At 42.2% G+C, this 22537-nt stretch overlaps 1 protein-coding gene across 2 annotated transcripts in view; it reads left to right on the plus strand.

The window, feature by feature from the left end:
- Window positions 1-22537, plus strand: part of Klhl2 (kelch like family member 2) — a 106696-nt gene that overhangs the window by 50852 nt on the left and 33307 nt on the right. For both annotated transcript variants that reach the window (XM_021169355.3, XM_085843943.1), the window contains exon 5: window positions 17435-17597. In XM_021169355.3, the coding sequence (XP_021025014.1) occupies window positions 17435-17597 (163 nt within the window). The remainder of the gene's footprint in view (window positions 1-17434; window positions 17598-22537) is intronic.

The raw sequence follows: 22537 nt of genomic DNA on the forward strand, positions 1-22537 counted from the left end.
GGATGGGACAGGGAAAGTTGTTCCACCATTGAACCAGAGGGAATGCAGACATGCTCATAGGTTTAAGGTTAGTGGCTTAGATGGTGGTTAGATCCAAGGCTAGATGCCCTGTCAGCCTGCCCGAGTTTATGAAGATGGGGGTTACCAGGCCAGATGAAGACAGGAAAGTGACAGAGACTAGCAATGCTAAGTCATCATCGTGGAAAGGACAGTAAGTAGAAACACCATGTTGAGAGCTCACTGGAGATTTGCAGTCATAGTGACCAGCTAGAACAGTGGTGTGATTTGCTTTAGTCACAGTTAGCCATTTCCGTGTAGAGATGGTGCTTATACTTATTGCCATAAAATGTGGCAGAATCAACAGGTTTGAGTCACCTAGGCTGGGCTGAGTAGTTAGACATGTCCCATGTTTCTGCCATTCTTCCAGATTATTGCAGAAGGAGCTTAGATAATGGAGAGAAAATTGAGAGAAACAGGGAGGACTTGATTGTGCGATCTCCAGTTGCAGTGGCCTGCTTTAGAAATGCTATTTGATTGTGTTTCACTCTGTCTGGATCTGTATGCCTTCAAACCCCGTCAGAAGCTGTGTTGTAGAGGAGAATCGTGATTTAGGTTTTAAAAAACCCATTGGTAGATGAGTAGCAGTGACTTATGTCATGGATAATCCCACAAGAGCGTGAGAGGATGAGATTCAAGGAAACTGGGTATAGGAGGAAGGAAGTACTGATGGGGATTAAACAGCTGCCTGTCATGCAATACTGCTGTCTTTTATGTGTGGATGGTAACCAATTAGTGAGATAATTTCAGTAAGTTCATAAGAAACCAAGTTCTAGTCACCTGAAGACTATCTCAAGTCTATTAAGTAGATTGGGAAATAGGTTCTAGAAAGTTTCCATGTTCCATGAAACTTTTGAATTGTAAATTGTAATGTAAAAGTCCTACATGGAGTGTGGGCTTATCCGGGGTATGGGAAGAAAACTTTAATCAATAGTAGTGTATCTGTGACTGAAGTTTTGCTAACCCTGCATAAACACATTGTTCTTTGGGTGTATTTTCTGATAACTTTTTGTAAAATCCCAGACTGCATTATTGTATTATTGTTTATTGTGTGTATGTGTATATGTATGAGTGTGCATGTATATATGTGTGAGTGTGCATGTGTATATGTGTGAGTGTGCATGTGTATATGTGTGAGTGTGCATGTGTATATGTGTGAGTGTGCATGTGGGATTTGTGGATATAGATTGCTAACTCTACCAGCTATGGTGGATCACTAAGGTAGTGATTTTCAACTAGGGGGCCCTGGAGTTTTGAGTTTTTTCTGATATTCCTTGTGGAGATTTAAGAATGTGGAGATTTAAACTATTAAAAACACCATAAACTTGATTATGGGCTGGCCTCCCCCTTACTTATGCTGGGGATTGAGTCCTCAGCCTCGGGAGCATATTAGGCAAGCACTTAGGATTGAACCATGTCTCCAAACTCTTGGTTATGTTTTGTGCTTACTGAAAAGTCCCCTTCCAGTTCTGCTCCCCTACCAGGACCCTTTGGTCATCTCAATAGGGTGACCTTCCTTCCTCCACAGTAGGGTTAAGTTTAGAAGTTGCTCAAGTACCACTGGAGTGGAAATTCAGTTCTAGGTGAACATGAGCATCTACTGAGCAGTTTTGTTTAGTGGCCTCAGTGGCCTCATAGGGAGTATAATGCTGTGTGTTTAAATGACAGTTGAGCAACTCTGAAAATAATAATAAGCCCTTAGAGTGGCTCTCTGCGAGAAAACTCCATCAGCCAATGGACCCTGGCTAATTATCATATGATCATTTACAGCGTAAGTCCTGAATTACCATTAGCTTCGAGAATAGATTTGAGTAGGGCATTAACCTTTCTGTCTCCTCAGCCATTAAGTGAAGCCAGTAATGTCTTGCCACATCACGGCAATACTGTGAAACGCATTAGTTAAAGCTTGCGAAAATATTAAAAAAGCTCCATGACTGTTGAGCAGAAGTAAATCAATAAAGGCCATCAATAAAAGACAAGACGGAGGAAGATGAGGAGCTCACTGCCATCGCCTGTGTCACCGGGTGGAAAATGGCCTTTCTGACATCTTCTATTCTGAATAAGTTATTGTTTTTGTTTTATTTATTGTTGTCCTCGTTGTTAATTTGCTGTAGAGGTATTTCCAAACAGTCAGTGTTTTTGAGTTTGGCTTAGTGTTGAGATAAAACTCTGAGTGGTTGCTGTACCAGGATGTATATTTGATTTATAACAACCTATTCCTTTGATTTGGCACATAATGACTGGAGAAAAAGTAGTATTTCTCCCAGCACAGCGTGTGGAGGGCTATTGTCTTCCCCTTAGGTTCTGTTTTACTGTGTGACAGAAAATACATCCCTTGTTGGATGATGTGCCTAGAAAGCATAATTGAACACTTGAAAGAAAAAAAAATCGTACATAAAAATCCCTTGGAAGAAACCCTCAGAGCTAATGCTTGCCGGCACTCAGCTGTTCCAGCTGCTCTGCAATGAGGGTGCGTCATTGATATGGCTTACCTGCCATTCCAGTACTCAGTAATCCATTGTATCAAGATGGCGCACATGTGCTTTTAGTATTCTCCAAAGGCAGAAAAGCTTAAATGATTTATAATTAATTTGTTCTGATGTTGTGTCTTACTCTGAGGAAGTTTGATGTGGGTTGAATGTTTGTGCAGCTAGAGCATGCTTTTTCCTGTCATTCCCGGGAAGTTGGGTTTGGTCTGGAAAGGCTGTTGTCATGGGCTAGTAGGAGGAACTTGCAGCTTTAGCGTAATAACATCTTAGAGAACTCAGTGGGTTTAAGCCTTGCTGTATGCTAGGTGTTTGGGACCCAGATAGGTATTGTGAATTAACTTTCTTGTGGCTTTGTATCTTTAAAGCACACAATCTTTCAAGATGTCCACGTGGCTGAATCATTGTGAGACTAATGTTTTCAATAGCTTCATGTGGTACATAGAAGACATTTCTCTCAGGGGACAAAAGTGGCTTTACCCTGACTAAGAAAGACATTGAAACAATATAACAAAATTGCAAAAATGATAACAACCTTATAATCATTTGAACAATAATGAAAATATAGCAGTAAAAAGCCTCAGCAGACAGAGCCTTTCATGGTCTTTGATACTGGCTTTTTGTTGTCTAGGTGTGGAGCCTGTGTATAGCCACATTTGTACTAATGTAGGTGCCTTTACCCACAGTTTGTCTCTCCAAACAGGCTTGGTGGAACTGGCATATTGAGTTTGAGATTGAACAAATTTTTGTAAAGCCTGGCATTATTGCTGTACACATTTTAAAATTAGTCTGACCTTTCAGATCTTGATGTCTTAGACCCATTGGGAGGTCAAGAGAATTCCTATGCTTTAGATAATCTTATCTGTTTGATTCTGGAATCTGGATTGTGAAAACCTGTATTTATGATGTTAGTGGTCTGGGGTGGGGGGGATGTGTATGTGGTGTGTGTGTGGGGAGGGTGGTGTGTGTGTGTGTGTGGGGTGTGTGTGTATGGTGTGTGTGTGTGTGCGTGTATAGTATATGTGCATGTGGTGTGTGTAGAGGTCAAAGGTTGACAGTGAGGTCTTGCTTTATGGCTTTTTATAGAATAGGGTTTCTTATTGAACCTGGTGTTCACCAATTGGCCAGACTGCCTGGCTAACCCCTAAGATCTTTCTGCCTCTACTTCCCAATGCTTAGATCATCGGTTATACCCAGCTCATTATTGTGGATGCTGTGGATCTGAATTCAGCTCTTCATGTTTGCATAGTAAGCATTTTACCAAGTGAGTCATCTTTCCAACCCCAATTAGTGTTTTAAATGACGTTTGTGAATACTAGGGTGAAATTTTTGTTACATAACTACATTTGATGTTTTTGTTTTGATTTATTTTTATATTTTGGATTCTACCAGACAGGGTCACTATTTTCCATTAAAAATAAATCAGATAGTATAGCTTATGAATGCCACCTATTAACTTCTGGCTAATCTCCAGTGTGTCCTTTCTGTTTTGTTTTTTGATGGTGATGAGGGGCCTACTGTATGCAGCTATACCACTGAGCGACCTCCTCATATCTTAGTGTGGATTTTAAGGGCTAATGGTCCTTCCCTTAGTGAGGCATGATTCAGAGTTTAGCGCTGTAGTTTGCAGAGTTTTAATAAGTACAGATACTTATGACCCATGATGACATTGAACATGCAGAACCTCGGGCATCTTTCCAATAAAGGTCCCACCCGATCCCAGTCCACAGATATGATTTCTGTGAGAATAGTTTTAGCTGCTTTGAACTTTGTGTAAGCAGAAGCCTCTAGGATGTGGTTGATGGGGGTGGAGGGGTGTGGCGGGGTGTGGAGGGTGTGTGTGGGGGTGCCTTCTAACCCACACTGGAGAGTTTGTGAGCTTCATTTAGGTGGTGTTTCCACAATCTGTTTCTTCTTTCTTGCTAAATGAACCTTTATGTGTTTCTACTATGATATGGTGTGCTGATAAGCACACATGTTAACAGTTTGGGGTGTTATAAAAAGACCTAAAGAGCTATGATGGGCCACGCTGAGCTTAACAAATGCCTGCGGTTAATCCCGTGTTCGGGTCAGCCAAGCTTTCAGTAAGATGGGTGGATTTAATTTCCTATAAAGTACAGTCTTATTTGATTTTTTCCCCTTAGGTGCTTTGCTATGTATCTTTCTTTCTGTTTTTTTTTTTTTTTTTTTTTTTTTTTTGATTTTATGCCTCACATTAGCTTTGAGATACAAAGCTGGGAGGAGGTTGTCTGAATATTTAATGTAGAGAGGGTTTGGGGGACAGACGTAATTTCTTATGAAAAACAACATGCAGCTGTCAAGTAGCTATTTCTCTTCCTTTAAAAAAAAGTGTGTGTGTGTGTGTGAGAGAGAGAGAGAGACAGACAGACAGAGAGACAGAGAGAGACAGAGACGGAGAGACAGTCAGTGTGGAAGCTCTGGAGCATGAATCCGTGGAGGCCAACAGACTACCTCATGTCAGCCTTAGGAACACCATCTGTCTCCTCTGTGAGACAAATTGTCTCATTGGCCTGGAGCTAATCAGTTAGAATAGACAGGCCAGGAGAGCTGGCTGTTGAGTCCCAGGCATCCTCCTGTCTCAGCCTTCCCATCCGCTCTGGGATGATGAGAGTGTGCTGAGCCTGGCATTCTTTTTCTGTTTGTTTTGCTCTTTTAAGACAGGATCTCTCTATGTAGTCCTGATTGTCCTGGAACTTACTATGTAGATCAGGCTGACCAGAGATCCACCTGTCTCTGCCTCCTGAGTGCAGGCCTTAAAAGCATGCCAGGCAGTGGTGGCACACACCTTTAATCCCGGCACTTGGGAGGCAAAGGCAGGCAGATTTCTGAGTTGGAGACCAGCCTGGTCTACAGAGTGAGTTCCAGGACAGCCAGGGCTACACAGAGAAACCCTGTCTTGAAAAACAAACAAACAAACAAACAAACAAACAAACAAACAAAGCGTGCACCGCCATTCCTGGCTTTGGCATTTTGATGTGAGTTCTGGGGGATGAACTCAGCCCTGATGCTTACCAGGTAAGAACTTTACCAGCCCTGAAAATAGTTCTTCAAGGGTTAAGATTATATTGTATGTGTGTATCTGTGTACCCGTTTTGAGTTAGTATTGTTTCTAAGGATATAAAACAACAAGAAAGATTAGCCCTCTCTAAAACTTACAAGATTCCTGTTAGAAAAAAACTGTGTGATTTAGAAAGGAGATGAAGCCAGGCATGGTGTTGCAGGTTTGCACCAGCACTCAGTGGGCTGGGCAGATCCCTGAGTAGAAGGCGTTCCAAAAAGAAAGAAAAAGGAGGAGGAGGAAGATGGGGAGGAAGAGGAGGAGGAGAGGGAGGAAGAGGGGGAGGGGGAAAGGGAGAAGGAAGAGAATGCAGGTGTAGGAGAAAGGTCAAGGAGAAGGGAAAGAGAAGGAAGATCAGGAAGAGAAAAGGACAAATGTAATAAAGCAATCAGTGCTCCCAAGGAACTCTCTGAATTACTTCCCCCGGTGTAGAGAATGATTGCTACAGAGCGAGGCCATGGAGATAAATTATTCTGACAATTATATTTGGCATTTAATTTGGCAGTTGTTACCCACAGTTCTAAAGGTGCTGGTGCTCCACCTTTGAGAGTAAGGGCATCCTTAGTTCTTCATCTGAGGACACATCTTACTAGTGCCCTTTGAGCAACTTGAACATGCCTTTTAAGATTTTAATGTTTTAAAGGCAACTTTTGAGGTCTCCTGAGGGTACATACTGCTTTCTACTTCCCATCTTAGACACTGAATTGGTTCTTGAGTTTGCCAGTCTCATTGAACCAGTCTCATGTTGTTGGTGAATTGGTGGCAGGCTGGCTTTGGACTCGCCATGTAGTTTAAGATAGCCTTTAACCTCTCACCCTCCTGCTCCTTCTCCCTAAGGGATGTGCACCACCTCACCCAGTTTTATGTGGTGCTGGGGATCAAACTCCAAGCCTTTACGAACAGCTACTTTTAAAGCCCTACTCTTGGAAAGGTGGATAGGAACTTAGTGGTAATCTAGTTTTTAGTCATTTGAGAGATTCTAAATATACAGAAAGGAAGACTTTTGAAGAATCTAATGCAGACACAGAAGGCAGATTTGATTGTGGGGGCACACAGCTGTGTTCCTAGTGTGCTGGAAGCAGAGGCCAGAGGCAGAGGCAGAGGCTCAGAGGCTCAGTGTGGGCAGACAGCATGACCCTGTCTCAAAAACAAAAGCAATATAAACAAACAAACCAAAGCAAGGCACATGGAGCTTTAGAGGCTTTTTCAATATTTGTTTCCAGGTAAGACTGTTGTTACTCAGGCCGATCTCAAACATGTGATCCTCCTGTTTCAGCTCCTGAGCGCTAGGATTATCAATGTTTACATTTTCTCCTTTGTAGTGAGAACGTATGGAGGCAGCACTAATGTCAATGAGACAAAAGTACAGCAATTTCCAGAAGGGATAATAGGATAAAAGACTTGTTTTACAGCAAGAGGCTGCCTGGATTCCATATCTCAGCCGCTTGATCAAGAACAGACTGCATTGAGTGAGTTTTTACAATGTTCTGGACAGTGGACTATTTTACAAATGAGAAAATTGTGGCACAGGAGGACTCAGGTTTTCCAGGACCACGTAGCTGCTGTGGAATTACTCTAGATTCAAGGCCAAAGTGCTCTGGGTAAACTGTGGCATGGCGTCCATTCTGTATTCTTCTCAGCTCACGTTCCTGAAGCTTTTAGGAACAGTGTGACAATCTGGTGTTAATATCTACACCTCCTCACTCCCAGCCTCAGTCTGTCCATGGCTGTGGAGTTTGGGGTTTGAAGACCTCTTGGCAGGCAGTAGTACTGGGGTGAATGGAGAGCTGTGCGTGTCCCCACTGGATCGATGGAAGACAATAAAATAACGCAATCCATGTTAGCATTGGAACTCCAGGGTGGCTGGCGGTTTTGTCTCTTCGTTTCATTTCTGTATCTCTAGAATCTAGATTACAAATTAGTACAGAGGTGGGTATCCATTACGAATTTGTTAAATGAATGATAAGTCATTATTAAATGAATAAATGCTCAGAGTTCTTGAGAGTGACTAGAAGTTAAGCCACCAGGTCATCCTGAGCACATGAAATGGAAGAAGCCTGAACTGAAGCATCTCTCATTCCCCCGCTATGACCCTTGGGCAGAACCTGCAGAGTGTGAGAAGGTGGGACAGGAGAAGGAGCCTGGTTAGAGGTTGTGATGGGAGGGGGCTTGCTACTAACATAAATTAATTATGGGTAATGATGGGTTTCGTTTTAAGAATATTTGGCCAGAAAAGAAAGTCTAAATGGCATGAAACAATCTCATCTTGTGAATGAAGAGAACGGATCCTAGTGCTTCTTTGTCATGAGATTGAATTCCCTGTTCCAGGAAACAGAAAAACCTTGGATTAGAGGCAGTGCTAGTGATCAAGGGCCAGGCTCTGTGTAAAGTGGTGGATATGTCTTCAGCAGTGCTGCAAGCAAGGTAGTTGTTGTCTGCATTGTGTGCTTGGGCCACTATCAGGGAAGTCTTAGGTTACAAAAGATGGAAATAGCAGCTATAAAAAGGATACTTGGGGTGGGGAGGGGCTTTCAGACGGCCTGATGACTACTCTGCCACTCAGGTTTTCTTCCCAGTTCCTGATTATACCACTGGGAAGTCCATCAGCCACTGGCATATTCTGTTAAAGAGTCTGTCTCTCTTAAAACTTTGTCTCTGGAAAAACTTGGTCTGGAGGTGTTTGTAAGATTAGCTGTGATGTGAACTAGTTGAAAAAGAGTTTTGGGCTCTGCTACTGGTAAATATCTCAAGTGATGGAGCTTGGGTAAGGGTGTATTGGATGGAGGGAATCAAGATAGGTGTGTTTAGGGGTGGCAAGTTATGGGTGGGTGCTTAGAGCAGAGGGCTGCTTTCTGGTTGCCAGGCTGCAGTTTTGAGAGGAAGAAGTGTGACTAAGATGCTGGCAGGGTGCCATAGACAAACGTTTCCTGTTTGTAAACTGCAAGGTGGGTGTAGTCCTGCATCCCCCAAGAGAGGAAGGACAGGCTTCCTGTTTCTTCCCTGTATCCACTGAAGTCTCCGCTGCCAGGTGGTGGTGCTACTCAGTGGTGCTGCTGCTTAGAACCATCCTGAGTCTGTAAATGAGCAGCGAGTTGAGAAATAGCCCCTCTGAGTATTACTTAGAGTCTGGGAGCTGGGTGCTGCTGAAAAGTGCTGATTTTTATTTTGCAATGAGGTCTTTTGTGTGTGTGTGTGTGTGTGTGTGTGTGTGTGTGTCCATGTATGCAAATCTATGAGCACCTATATAGAAATCAAAACTCAACATGTTGAGTGTCATTTTTCTTCTTATTTATTTATCTAGTTGTTTATTTGAGACAGTCTTTCACTGACCCTTGAGCTCACCAACTCAACTAAACTAGTCAACAAACTCTAGGAGATTCCTGTCCCTGCCTCCCCAGGGCTGAGATGAGAGGTGCATGTAGCTGCTTGTGATGGTTTGTATATTCTTGGACCAGGGAGTGCCACCATCTAGAGGTGTGGCCTTGTTGGAATAGGTGTGACCTGGTTGGAATGGGTGTGTCACTGTGGGTGTGGGCATAAGATCCTCACCCTAGTTGCCTGGAAGTCAGTCTTCCACTAGCAGCCTTTGGATGAAGACGTAGAACTCTCAGCTCTACCTGCACCATGCCTGCCTGGATACTGCCATGCTCCTACCTTGATGATAATGGACTGAACCTCTGAATCTGTAAGGCAGCCCCAATTAAATGTTGTCTTATTAAGACTTGCCTTGGTCATGGTGTCTGTTCACAGCAGTAAAACCCTAACTAAGACACTGCTCTTGGTTTTGGTTTGTTTGTCTTTTAAATTGTGGGCTCTTGGGAATTAAACTCAAGTCCTCATGAAAATTACAGAAAGTTCTTTATCCACTGAGTTATTATTTTTCTAAATCCCCTCAATGAGAGTCTTACAACATCTTCATGTGTGGTGATAATGTCATCTCTCTGTGCATGCCCTTGGGCAGCTATTTCCTTGTTTGCTTTCAGGTCATTGTTTCTGAGATAAACTTAAAAGTGTTGGAATATTAATATAAAGCCTATACTTTGGTAGTACATTTGTGAGTTTACAGTGGCTGAGCTGAGCTGTCAATTTCACGTTCATGGTTTCTTAGGCATTGGACTATATCTATAGCTATATCTAAGACTCTATCTATTATATACTTACTATATAAATATACTATATATGTATGGTATATAGATACTATATAAAAGGTACCCAGAACCTTTTGTAGTTTCTTCTTCATAAACAGACTGCCAAGGATCTTGTTGGCTAGTTTAGTTAAGTTGGCTAAGGATCTAAAAGACATACTATTTAAATGATTTCCCCCATGGAGTGAATGCCCTAGCTGAAAATGCACTACAGAGTCCAATAGTCAGCCAGAAGTGTGCTTGTATGAGCAAAGCATTGCGCGTGAAATTTGGCTTGTCAGTGTGAGCTGGTCTGAAAGCATCTTACTTTAAAGTGTGCAGCTGGGGAAAGTGGCAGAGGGATGCTCATTGTTTGCTTGGGCTTCCTTGTCTAGCCTTCTACTTGTCTTTGCTAATCAGTGCTCCCCTGCCCCCCTCGTTCTTTATTCATTATGGTATGTTACTCCTGAAGTATATAGGCAACCATAGCCTTTAATTTGTCTTGCTGCGTTTGAAATTATCATATCTAAGTGAAAAAAAGTTATTTCTCAAATGATAGCATTTTAAGTTAGGCTTATTTAATTAGCTACCATGGTCTTCTACTTCATCTTTCTCCAAACATGCTGCTGATTGCAAGAGCACCAGAGAGAAAGAGGATCCTCTACAGAACGCAAGTGGTGATCTGAGTAAAAAAGCCTCCCACAAGCCCATTAGGAGTCGTGGCCTTGGGGAAGGTGGAGCTTTGTTGGAGGAGGTGTGTGACTCAATGGTGGACTCAAGCCTTCCTGATGCCTGCCTATCCCTACATAGAACTCTCAGCTCCTTCTCCAGCACCTTGTCTGCCAGCATGCTGCCATGTTTCTCACCATGATAATTGGCTAAGCCTCTGAAACTGTAAGCCCATCCCAGTTAAATGTTTTCTTTTACAAGAGTTGCAGTGGTCCTGGTATCCCTTTACAAAAATAGAAATGCTAACTAAGACACTGCCCTATGGTGGAAGGCCAAAGAGGGCAGTCTGATGAGGGTGTGGCCAAAGTTGGGGGGGGGGTGCACTTCATTGGGGCTCTCCGTACTCACTGCTTGTTGGCTAGTGTTCTCAAGGTAGAGAAAGGGCGTTCTTTCACTTACTTCTCTGCCTTTTTAAAAAGTAATACATGACTATTCAAATGCATAGCTATTAGAACAGGAAGAAAGCTTTACAAATAAATAGAAAACTTTTATACTGCCACTAACTGGGGATAGTCTTCAAAAATAGTTGTGGTAATTCCTTCTTGACCATCTTTGTGTTTACACACACACACACACACACACACACACACACACACAGAGGGAAAAGGCAGGACCTAAAGAAATAGCTCTGTGCCGGGCGTGGTGGCGCATGCCTTTAATCCCAGCACTCGGGAGGCAGAGGCAGGCGGATTTCTGAGTTCGAGGCCAGCCTGGTCTACAAAGTGAGTTCCAGGACAACCAGGGCTACACAGAGAAACCCTGTCTCGAAAAACCAAAAAAAAAAAAAAAAAAAAGAAAGAAATAGCTCTGTGGCTAAGCATTTGCTGCTTTTCCAGAGGACACAAGTTCAATTCCCAGTACTGGTGTAATGTGGCTAACACCCTCTTCTGGTCTCCACACACATGCAGTTACACTTGCATACCCTGTATACCCACACATAAGCATGCACATACACATAATTAAAAAGAACAAAATTCCAGGCCTATTGGCTCACTCAGGCAGTTAAGCCAATATGAGATCAATGGCTGTTAGTTCAAGACCAACATTATCTAAATCGTGAGCTCCAGGCAACCAGGACTACACAGTAAAACCCTGTCTCAAAAAATAAGTTAAAAAAAAAAAAAAAAACCAAACCCAGGATACCATATTGTATATTCTGCTTAGGAATTAGTTTATTCTGGTATGTTGGGTAGGAGTGTGGCAGAGGCTCGTGGTAGGGTGCTCTGTGGTATCTTCATGAAGGCAGTCAATGAGTTCTAGAGCTAGTCATTATGGTGGTGGCTGAAATAAGAGGTCAGGCTGAAAGGATTTTGAAATAGGACCAAAGAAATGTCACATGCAAATATGTTATTTCCCCAAGTAGTGAGTGTAGTTCTGTTTAAGAAGCATTCCAAATTGTATCTGTTTTAAAACACAGTGACAAATTGATTTCCATTCTGGTAGATTGACTTCTGGGCTACCTGGGTATTCATTCATCTAGGACCTGAGAGTCCAGCATGGATAAACCTGATTTGATCTTACCACCATAGAATTTACACTCCTTAGGGAGATAGACAGCCAACACAGGGACCAATGCATAAGAATAATTTGGTTCGTGTTGTATAAATGCTCTTTGTAACTGTGAAGGACTGAGCTGGCGGTGACAGTGCCAGGGCTCAAGTGGAGGGATTCAGGGACTCAGTACTGACAGAACGGAGCAGAAGGAGAAGCTGTAGGAAGGGCCGGTCTTTGCTCATTCCACACACCCAAGAGGGATGTCTCTGCTTGGAGAGCATGGCCTTCCTCTGGATACACCGCATGAGATGTAGTCACTCTCTCTGTCCTGTCACTCAGATCTGTGGGAAGTCACAGTTGCTCTCTTTGATGTTGCAGAGTATACCAAGGATCTTAGGATGCTTTCAGGTTATTTTTCTCAGTCTCAGGGCTAATACCACCAAAGTAGGAGTAAATGGAAAATTTCTGTTAGATAACCGAGAGATGTCTGGGAGGTTATTGTATCATTGTAATTCCACTTTCGTATGAGGTACGACGGGCTGGCCATCTGGCTCAGTAGAGCATTTCCTAGCATGGGTGAGGTTTTCCATTTAAGCCCACTTCTCCCTCCTCAACCAAACTAAACCAAACCAAACCAAACCAAACCAAACCGAAACAACAACAACAAAAACCAAACCATTGTTCCACTGCATCTTAATTCTAGGACAGTGGTTCTCAACCTGTGGATCACGACCTCTTTGAGGGTCAAATATCAGCTCTTGTGCTTATCAGATACTTAATTATGATTTATAATAGTAGCAAAGTTATAGTTATGAAGTAGCAACAAAATAATTTTATGGTTGGGGGTCAGCATAACATGAGGGACTGTATTAAAGGGCCACAGTATTAGGAAGGCTGAGAAGGTTAAGAACAAATTTTAGAAACATTGATCTATTTGTTGGATCTTTTAGTAAGTTTTGTGCATTTTCTTGGAGATAGTGTCTCACAGTGTAGCTCTGGCTGGCCTGGAAATCAGAGATCTGCCAGTTACCTCTACCAGTTACCCAGTGTTGGGATTAGAGGTATCTGAACCGTGCCTGGCCATGACTAGATATTTTTATCTGAGATTACTTCTTAGGTATTGAAGGTGCCACACACTTGGGATCTTACCTCTAGGGACATAAGGAAGACAAGTTTGGGGTTGCTATGGTGTAGTGAGATCCTGCATCAACGATAAGGAAAGAAACCTCCTTTTTCACTTCTGGGTGCTTCCTTCCTTTTCCTGACACAGAAGAAGATAAGCCCCAGAGTTATGACAGCCCATGTGCCCTTTTATTGACATGTAAAATCACATGAATATTGAAAACATGAGACAGGAAATTTTGTCTCAGAAGTTAGCCTTTTCCAAAATACATGCCATTTCAGGATTCTGCCATGTTCAGCATTATGAATCCTAATAAATTTTTAAATTTCTTTCTTTACCATGGCTTAATCTTGCTTAAATGGACTTATCTAAGAGTGCTTATATAATTCAAATAAATAGAAGTAACCTTTAGATGTACTCCTATTAGTTTACATTTTTAATATAATAGCTTATTGATTCTTTGAGAAGTTCATACAGTGTATCTTGACCATATTTCCTATATTGTGCCTAACTAACTCGTAGATCCAATCCCACTTCCTAGGCCCTCTGTATCCAGTTTTTTAATTCAGTAAATCATTGAGCCACAACATTGGTCCACAACATTGTTTTAAGTTTTAAGGATTTTGTGCACTCATGTGTGTGTGTGCATGTGTGTGGACAAGGCATGTGCACGTGCCTACATGAGTGTCCACAGAGGCCAGAAAAGTGTTGGATCCCTGGAACCATGGTGGACTACCCGCTGAATTCCAGTCATCTAGAAGAGCAAGCATTTTTAACCACTGAGCCTTCTCTCCAGTTCCTGATTTACAGTGAGCCATGAACACAGAATGTCTATGCTATCTGAAATAGTTTCCCCATTTTGGTTAATACTATTCACATGTCAGGCTTGTCTTACATGTCTTCTCCAAGGCTCTGGATTAACTTCTACATAATGAGGATAATTAGGTGTTCTTGGCCACCAGCTCTCTGCCTGTCCTGGTACTCCATTAAATACGGAAGCTACTCTGAGAATGATTTTATCGAGTGGTTGTGTTTAGCACTGTGATGGAAAGGATAGTGTGGGATATTTAGAAGTCATCTAGAGATGGGATTGAGAGTCTTGGAATTGTAAACTGTAGTCTATCTCCAGCTTCCCATGGCATGACCATGTGACTTAGACATCATCTTTAACCCCTCTTGAGTTTGAATTCTTTGTGAGGCAGATTGGAACCTAAGGTACATGGCCCCAGGGTCTCTGTGAACTGAGTGGCTATGGTAATGGGGTGTGGTTCGTTTGATATCTTTTATTTTGTTTTGTTTTAACCAGCTGTTTAATTGATTCAAAAGTAGGTTTTGATGTGGCCATAGCTACTTTTACTGTTGATATCATGAGTGACTGGTTGTCACTAGATGTCATGTTGACAAGCTAGGATAATATTTTTTTGTTTGTTTTGAGGCTGTGCATAATTAATTACATAATTATGAGTTCTTTCAGTTTGGTCATTGTAAAGTTACATCACAAAACTAAGTAAGGATTTACTAGTAAGATAAAAATAGCAATAAATATTTTATACAGTTGACACACATGTTCAACATATGTTTTTCAAGCCTATAAAAACAATGAACTCATTGTTCAATCCATAAAAAAAATCTAGGTAGTCTATTCTCAAAAGAACCTTTCTACCTTTGCTTTTAAACACTTGTGTAGACTTACACATTTATAATTTTAATAATTTTTTAATCTTCTAATGTACTTCTTAATGAATTACATTAAAACCAGTAAAGTAGATAAATGGGTCTGGAGAGAGGGCTCAGCAGTTGTGAAAGGTTTGTTGTGCATTCATGCATATGGGAGGACAGATTCCAGTACTCACAGAACAAGCCAACATCTGTAACCCTGACCTGAAGGACGGTGGCAGAGAGAGGTGTGTACAGACTTGATAGCTTCTAGATTAACCAAGAAAGTGAGAGCCTCAGATTTAGGAAGAGACCCTGATCCAAAGTAACAGGAGAATACTTGTACCCTCTTGTGGCCACTGTGCACATGCACACACACACACACACACACACACACACACACACACACACTTCTAATTTTTTTTAAAGCCTGCATTGCTTTCTTGGATATATATAGTTTATTTTGTGCAAGGTGTTCCACTGAGGGATGGTAACAGTTATTAGTTACTTAATCAGTGCCCCTGTGATTCAGGTCCACCTCCAACTTCCACTTTTGCCCATATTCACACTGAGGTGGGCCTCTGTTACAGAGGAGCCTGTGAACTTGTTAGCCAGTCAGGGGACTCAGTTGCTGAGTCAGAGGATATGTGCCCTGGCAGTTTTGGCTGAAATAAACAAACTGTTCTTCGAATCCATTTCCCGGGTCTGTACCCCCACTGGTGTGTGAGCAAGCTGGTTTCTTTCTTCTCAGCCGCTTTTTCCTCTCGTCTGCTGTGTTATCAGTACCGTGGAACCTACAGAAAAACACCGTGTCATTGCTGGGGAAAAGCCGATTAGATGGGTGATCATTACAGTTTATTTGTATAAATTCCAAAGAATGAATATTACACCAAAGACCACTTCCTAAACTACGTATGTTTGCTAAATTAAATAGCTGTGTTGTTATGTGCCTTGGAACGTATTTTACATTGCTTCAGAGCACAATTAGAGCAAGCATAGAAAATCCTTTCAATGTGAACGTGATCAACCAATTAAAGCCTTCCACGGAGAGTCATTCTCTTAATGCAGCGAAGTACACTTTGCACGCTATGCAGAAGGTTTGGCTGTAACCACCTCATGCATCTCTGTGCTCTTCACATGCTGGTTTTCTTCTGTTATCTTTAGATGTCCTTCCTGTGTGTCAGGGAGAATGGACGACTAAATGTCTTCGACTTTAGTTTTGATAGTTGCTACTGCTCGTGTATAGCATCTGTGTACACGTGCATATGCACACAGCCTCAATCAGTGTACATGTGCATGCACACACAGCCTCAGCATCCTGGAATGGGATACTCCATGCTTCATGTCGGAAAGCGGGGTAACTTGTGATCCCCGTCCCCCAAAGAAACATGTTCTTTTTCTCCACATTCGTCTTATTACCTAGACATGGAAAGTCACTAGAGATATAAGTTGTTTTTGTCTTGGGCTGCAGTGTAAGGCATATTAAAGTAATACTGTTTTTTTTTCCCCCATACATTCTACACTGAGCTACATCCCAGTCTTTCCAAAGCCCCTCAAGGAATTTAGAAGGTTGTTTTTCATGCTAATGTACTCTCATCTAAAAATGTTTATTCTAGTAGTTGACTTGGGGGACAGGGAGATGGCCTTCATAAGAACAGCGGGAATTTCATGACTTTTTAAATAATTTTTTTCTCCTTATTTTGACTTTCAAATGTGGTGTTTAAAATGGCAGCATCCTAATTCATTTGCAGAGAAAAATGTTTGCACTTTTGACCTATTTGAGATGTCCAGAAATGATGGTGGTTGTACTACAACCTTTATATTTAACTTGTTACTAATGTTAAATTGCTTGGAGTTACTTAAACACAAATACACATTTAAACATTATCAGGCAGTTACCTTTTATGTATTACTTCTTAGCGTACATAGTACATTCTAGAGAAATTGTCTGCTTTTAGCTTGAGACTTATGCTGAATTTGAAATTGTTTGGTGCGTATCCACTCGCCTCCTCTGTCTCCCAGGCAAAGTAGGTTGTTACATTAGTCAAGCAGTAGAACTTTGAGCCTTCTCGAAATGTAGTTTCCTTGTGTTATGTATCTTTGGGCCCATCCCTTTGCCAATCCTGGAAGTCAGTGATGCCGTACACTAAGGGAACAAAGCTTTTTTTGTTCTTGTTATTGTCGAACCATAGCACCCCCTAGCGTTGTAATAATCTGTGTTTTAAAAATTGCAAGAGGGCTGGAGAGATGGCTGACCATGTAAAGATGCTTGCCTGGCAAGCCATACTACTGAAATTCTATCCCTGGATTCCATGTAAAGGTGGACGAGAGAAGTGACCAACATACAATGGCTGTGGCACATGCGATCCTAACCCATATCACACACTACCAAGTAAAAGCTTAAAAATTCAAGCGAACGTTTTATGTTATACAATGAACCATTAAGAGAATCCAGTGTGATGTCCGTACGTGACCAGGGAGACCTGTGAGAGATTCTATGGAAATGATGGAGAATGGAAGACTCGTCACCATTTTTGCAATAATTAATTTCATTTGTTTGTGTGGAATATGTGGCTGTAGATTCGAGCTATCGTCTGTGGCTGGACCTACTGCGCGCGCGTGTAGAGGTGACAAAGGGAAGGGCAGCTGCCCACCGATACCTAAGTGTTTCACTTGTGTGTTGCAGGTCCTCCTCCCAGCAGCTGGCCTGCTACAGTTACAGGATGTGAAGAAGACATGCTGTGAATTTTTAGAATCCCAGCTTCACCCTGTCAACTGCTTAGGAATCCGGGCTTTTGCTGATATGCATGCATGCACAGACCTCCTGAATAAGGCCAACACGTATGCAGGCAAGTGTAACAGATCATGATGGGCTTTGAGACTGTGGGGAGTCAAGCCCCTGAGATCTCTGTGGCTCCATGGTGGACTGTGGAAAGTCACGTTGGTCTTCTGGGTCTGGGTGTTTTACAATTATGTTTAAGATTTCAGAATGATAGAACTGCAAAACTGAAATGAAACATCGTCTTAAAATTCTGAATTGAGATGCAGCTATAGGGGTGTGGTAGAATGCTTGCTTGCTTAGTAGGTGTGGAAGCTAGGGTTTGACTCTCTATTATCACATAAACTGGGACTGGGGATGGACATCTGTAACCCCAACCCTTGAGAGGCTGGGGAGGGAGGATCACACGTTTAAGGCCATCTTGTATGTACAGTTCAAGGCCAGCTTGGCATACTTGAGACCTAGTTTCAAAAAATAAAACAAAGTACAAGTTATTGGGGCTGAATGATAAAATAGTTTCTTTATATAAATATTGGATCCTTAAGTATTCTTTGCAGTGCATAGGTGTTTGAGAGAATGTACGCATGTATAATTATTTTGCCTTTGTGATGTTTTATACCTTTTCCACTGTATCCATGGAAACAATTTTATGGCCTAAAAATCTTCAAAGTAATGAGATCTTGATGTGTGGGGATAGACTGGAAAGGTGGGACCCAATTATGGGCTCTCTGTTTGCAGATGTGGGTGCCATGACTGCCTTTACTATCAGCAGAGGGATACCCGTGACTGCAGTGTGGTCTGCTCCCACCAGCCATCTGCATCTAGAGGAGAGACTGGTGTTAGGCTGTTGGACAGAGCTAAGGGTTACAGAGGGAGCTTGCGTTCTTCCTTTGAGTTTATACACATTTGGAAATGCATGTTAAAGTGATCATCAGGAAGCACCATAGCGCTTTAGACCAGGTTTCTGGAAACACAGTACCTACAGAAATGGTAATTCACTCTGCTCCACAGGAGGTGCCCCCAGAGCTTCAGCACACTCTTCCCTCTTTGTTTGAGACTGAGTCTACCCTCAAACCGCAGCCATTCTCCTGCTCCAGCTTCCAGAGTGCTGGGCTTACAAGTGTTTGGCACCACTTCTAGGTGACAAGTGCCTTTCATTGATTTTATGTTTTGATGTGTGGTGTCTTGCCTGCACATACATCTATGTACCGCACGTGTGCAGTGTGCAGTGCCAGTGAAGGCCAGCAGAATACATCAGATGCCCTGGAACTGGAGTCACAATGGGTTGTGAGCTGCAGCGTGTATGCCAGGAATTGAATCTGAGTCCTGGAAGAACAGCAAGTGCTCCTTACTCACTGATGATCCATCTCTCCAGCGCCCCCCCCCCTTCCTCCCAGGACTGGGAATTGAACCCAAGACCTTGTGCTAGTCACACAAGTTGACTCCCTAAGCCACACCCCGTTATTTTCACTTGTACTTAGGCAGTTTCATCGAGTTGGATAGGGATGCCTGTGCTCATGTAGTTCCAACCTGGGATGTCCTGCTTAGGATGCTTCTGCTTAAATGACACAGCAACTGAGGTCGCAGGCATAACTTTTGTGCATGTGCTTGGTCACCACTGCTTTACTGGCACGGCCGCCACCTGCATCCCTCACTTTAGTACAGACCAGACTGTTCTTGAGCTTCTGATCCCCACCCCAGAGTGCTAAGATTTCAGCTGAGAGCGACCATACCCTGCTCTACCACTACTTTCCAAAGTAGGGCTGATAGAATCAAGCCATATGGGGACACCTGCTGGCCTAACTGCCCATTATAAAATCAGAGTTCCAGGAAGCTGATTTGGGGATGAGCTTTTAAAACTAACGCAGAAGTAAATAGAGGATGATCCCTAACAGACCACCGATGGCCAGAAAACCTTTTCCATAATGCACTGCTTTGAATTCACCAATGTGTTCCTCGCGTAAGTACTGTTGTTCTCCAGCCAAATAGAAAATACTCCTTAGAAATGCAGTCTCCATTAGCTAGATGTGGTGTGTATGTTTTAAGTGATTTACATTAGGACTGCTGGGGCAGGGTTTTTTTTTTTTTTTTTAAATGTGTATAAAGCAATTATTATTTAGCATGTCTCCCCTGAGTTGCTTCTTGTTGACACTGCACTTGATAAATGTTGATTCTTAATGTGGAGGAGGGGAGCGTAGGGGAGTAAAGCAAAATGGATGCAAGAGATAAAAAATAGAGTGGAGACAGGGCCTGCGCTACATCAGAGCAGCCTGGCCTGCTCCAAGGGGGAAGACCAGCACACTGCTTAGCTGAGTTCTCAGGAGGCTCGGGGATTCTATTACGTTTTTCTCTTATTGAAAGTCGTAGATTTCTTTTGTCATACTACAGAACCTGAAAAAAAATTCTCTCAGACCTGAAACATCTATGTCTTTACTCGGTAGAGTCCTTCACAATTGGATAGATTTTTTTATTTTTTATTTTTGAATAGAAAAAAATGACATTTTCTGTAAAAGCATCCAGAAGCATGGATTCTTCATTTTTACCATGCTATGTTTTAATTCAGAGTCTCATCTCAAATATTATGTGGCTTTTATGTTTGCTTCTGAAGTTTATATTTGCTTGAGTATTTTAGGCTTATAGGCAACATGTTTTAAAACATCTTTTACTATGAAAAGATAAAAATAAAAAAAAAATAGAACAGTGCTTATAATCCAGTCAGAAGAGCTCTCAATTTGTAGAGAATCTTTCACCTGTAATCTTTTCTCCTCACACACACCCCTGCTTTTTTAAGATTTAATTATTTTATGTATATGAGCACACCACTGCACTCTTCAGACACTCCAGAAAAGGGCATCAGATTCCATTACAGATGGTTGTGAGCCACCATGTGGTTGCTGGGAATTGAACTCAGGACCTCTGGAAGAGCAGACAGTGCTCTTAACTGCTGAGCCATCTCTCCAGCCCACCCTTTCCTCCCCTTTTATGTAAACTCTATAAAGAGGTATACACATAGAAAAGTCAGGTTGTTTTGAAATAGTTATCATAGTTTATCCTTAACTACATAGGGAGTTCAAAGCCAGCCTTAACTCCATAAAAGATCCTGTCTCAAATAACAAGGAAAAGAATGGTGAGATGGCTCAGTGGGTAAGGGCACTTACCATCATGGCTGATGGAATCTAAGCCCCACGTGATAGAAATAGAGAACTGACTTCCCCAAGCTGTCCTCTGGTGTCCATGTGTGTTCTCAGCACCCCATACAATCAATCAATCAAATATTTTAAAAAGAGGTCATGGTAAAATCCAATAATTGATATAACTGATGAGGATTAATCATAATAATAAAATGTTTAAGTGAAGAATTTACCATGATCTTCACCTACTGACTTAGTAGGATTGTGCTGGCTAGAGGCAGTCTTTTCACGTGTTTTAGGTGATATGTATATTTTAAACATTTCCCAACTCAACTAGACCTTTGTCTTAAAGCTGCCTTTGAAAGCAAACCACAGATGCAAAGAAGCTGGAAAAGCAGCTTCTCGGCTTAGATGCATTTTAATAATTTTAGTGAAAAAGATATTTTGGAAATTGGATTTTAATTATAAATTGAAATACGGACTTTTTAAAGCCTTCGATGCTGGTAGTTGAATTTCATGATTTCACGCAAAAACAAGGGGGAGAAAGTCTTGGAGTCCTCATCCCATCTGTACCCCACCTGACTCACCACTCTGAAGATGAGCGAGGTACTTGGTTCTCCTTGTAACTGAACTGAAATGGAAAGTATCACTGAACGATTGGGGCTGCAGCTGCCGCCGTTCCAGGGTTGGTGAACCCTCGGCCTTGCAGTGTTGTCTGGGAGTGCTGCTCCTCAGCCCCCGAGCCAGTGCTCACCCGGGAGACTGGAGAGACACAAGAGGAAATTTTGTCTTCTTTAGTAAGGGCAAGCTCTTCCACATGTATACACTAAAGAAGATTGCATATGCATGTTGTGTAATGTATAGTGCAGTATATATATCTAAAATGTATTATATACTAATGGTGTAATCTATATAGTTGGAAAGTGTTCACTATAGCTATTATCTTATTGGCTCAGAGAGAAGAAAAAAAAAGCAACTTCATTATTAGATGCCCATAGGCTTTATTCAGTGGCCAGTGGTAAACTACTCCTGGCAGAGTAACTGCTGATGTCACAGTAAAGCTGTGTTGTGACTGGATAACATGTGAGTGAAAGGCTCTGAAGTGATGGGTAATAGCTTATGTTGGTAACAGAGTTACGAATGAGGGCCAAAAAACCAGAGCAACAATGACAAAAAACCCAGAGCTTTAAGAAAACATAGTACTTTAAGAAGTAATGTATTAGAGAGGCCCCTTGGTCTTGCAAACTTTATATGCCTCAGTACAGGGGAACGCCAGGGCCAAGAAATGGAAGTGGGTGGGTAGGGGATTGGGGGGGAGGGTCAGGTACATGTCTGCACGTGGGTGTGTACACATGGTTGCAGGTGCCTCCGGAGGCCAGGATCGCAGAGGTTTTGGATCCACAGGAGCTGAGATTATAGACAGTTGGGAACCACCTGAAAGGGGTGCTGGGAACCAAACTTGGGTCCCCTGGAAGGGCAGCAAGTGTTCTTAACCACTGAGCTATCTCTTCAGCTCTAAGACAAGCAAGGTTTGAATGAAGCAAGGTTGTGCGTATGAGCAGAAGAGCTCAAACCCTGAAACGACCTTTGGGTTTCTGTCCTGCGTTTGTGGGGGCTGCTTGAGTGTGCACGGTTATTGTTATTATGCAGTGGCTGCCAGTTTTTCCTCTTCCCTAGAGAGAAATGTGAAGAATGTCTTCCCTTTGTGACAGACACTGACCTTATGTTAGTCACATTAATCCAGTCACGTTTGGCCCTTAGTTGATAGTGTGTTCAGTAAGAGTCAGTAATTTACTGATGTGATAAATAGGTGCCGCATTCTGTTCTGCCCATCTGATCATAGCCATCATTTTAGATCAGTTCTTCATCGCTGTGACAA

The sequence above is a fragment of the Mus caroli genome, unplaced genomic scaffold (genome assembly GCF_978045245.1).
Source record: "Mus caroli unplaced genomic scaffold, Mus_caroli_1 scaffold_10, whole genome shotgun sequence".
In the NCBI taxonomy this organism is placed as follows: domain Eukaryota; kingdom Metazoa; phylum Chordata; class Mammalia; order Rodentia; family Muridae; genus Mus; species Mus caroli.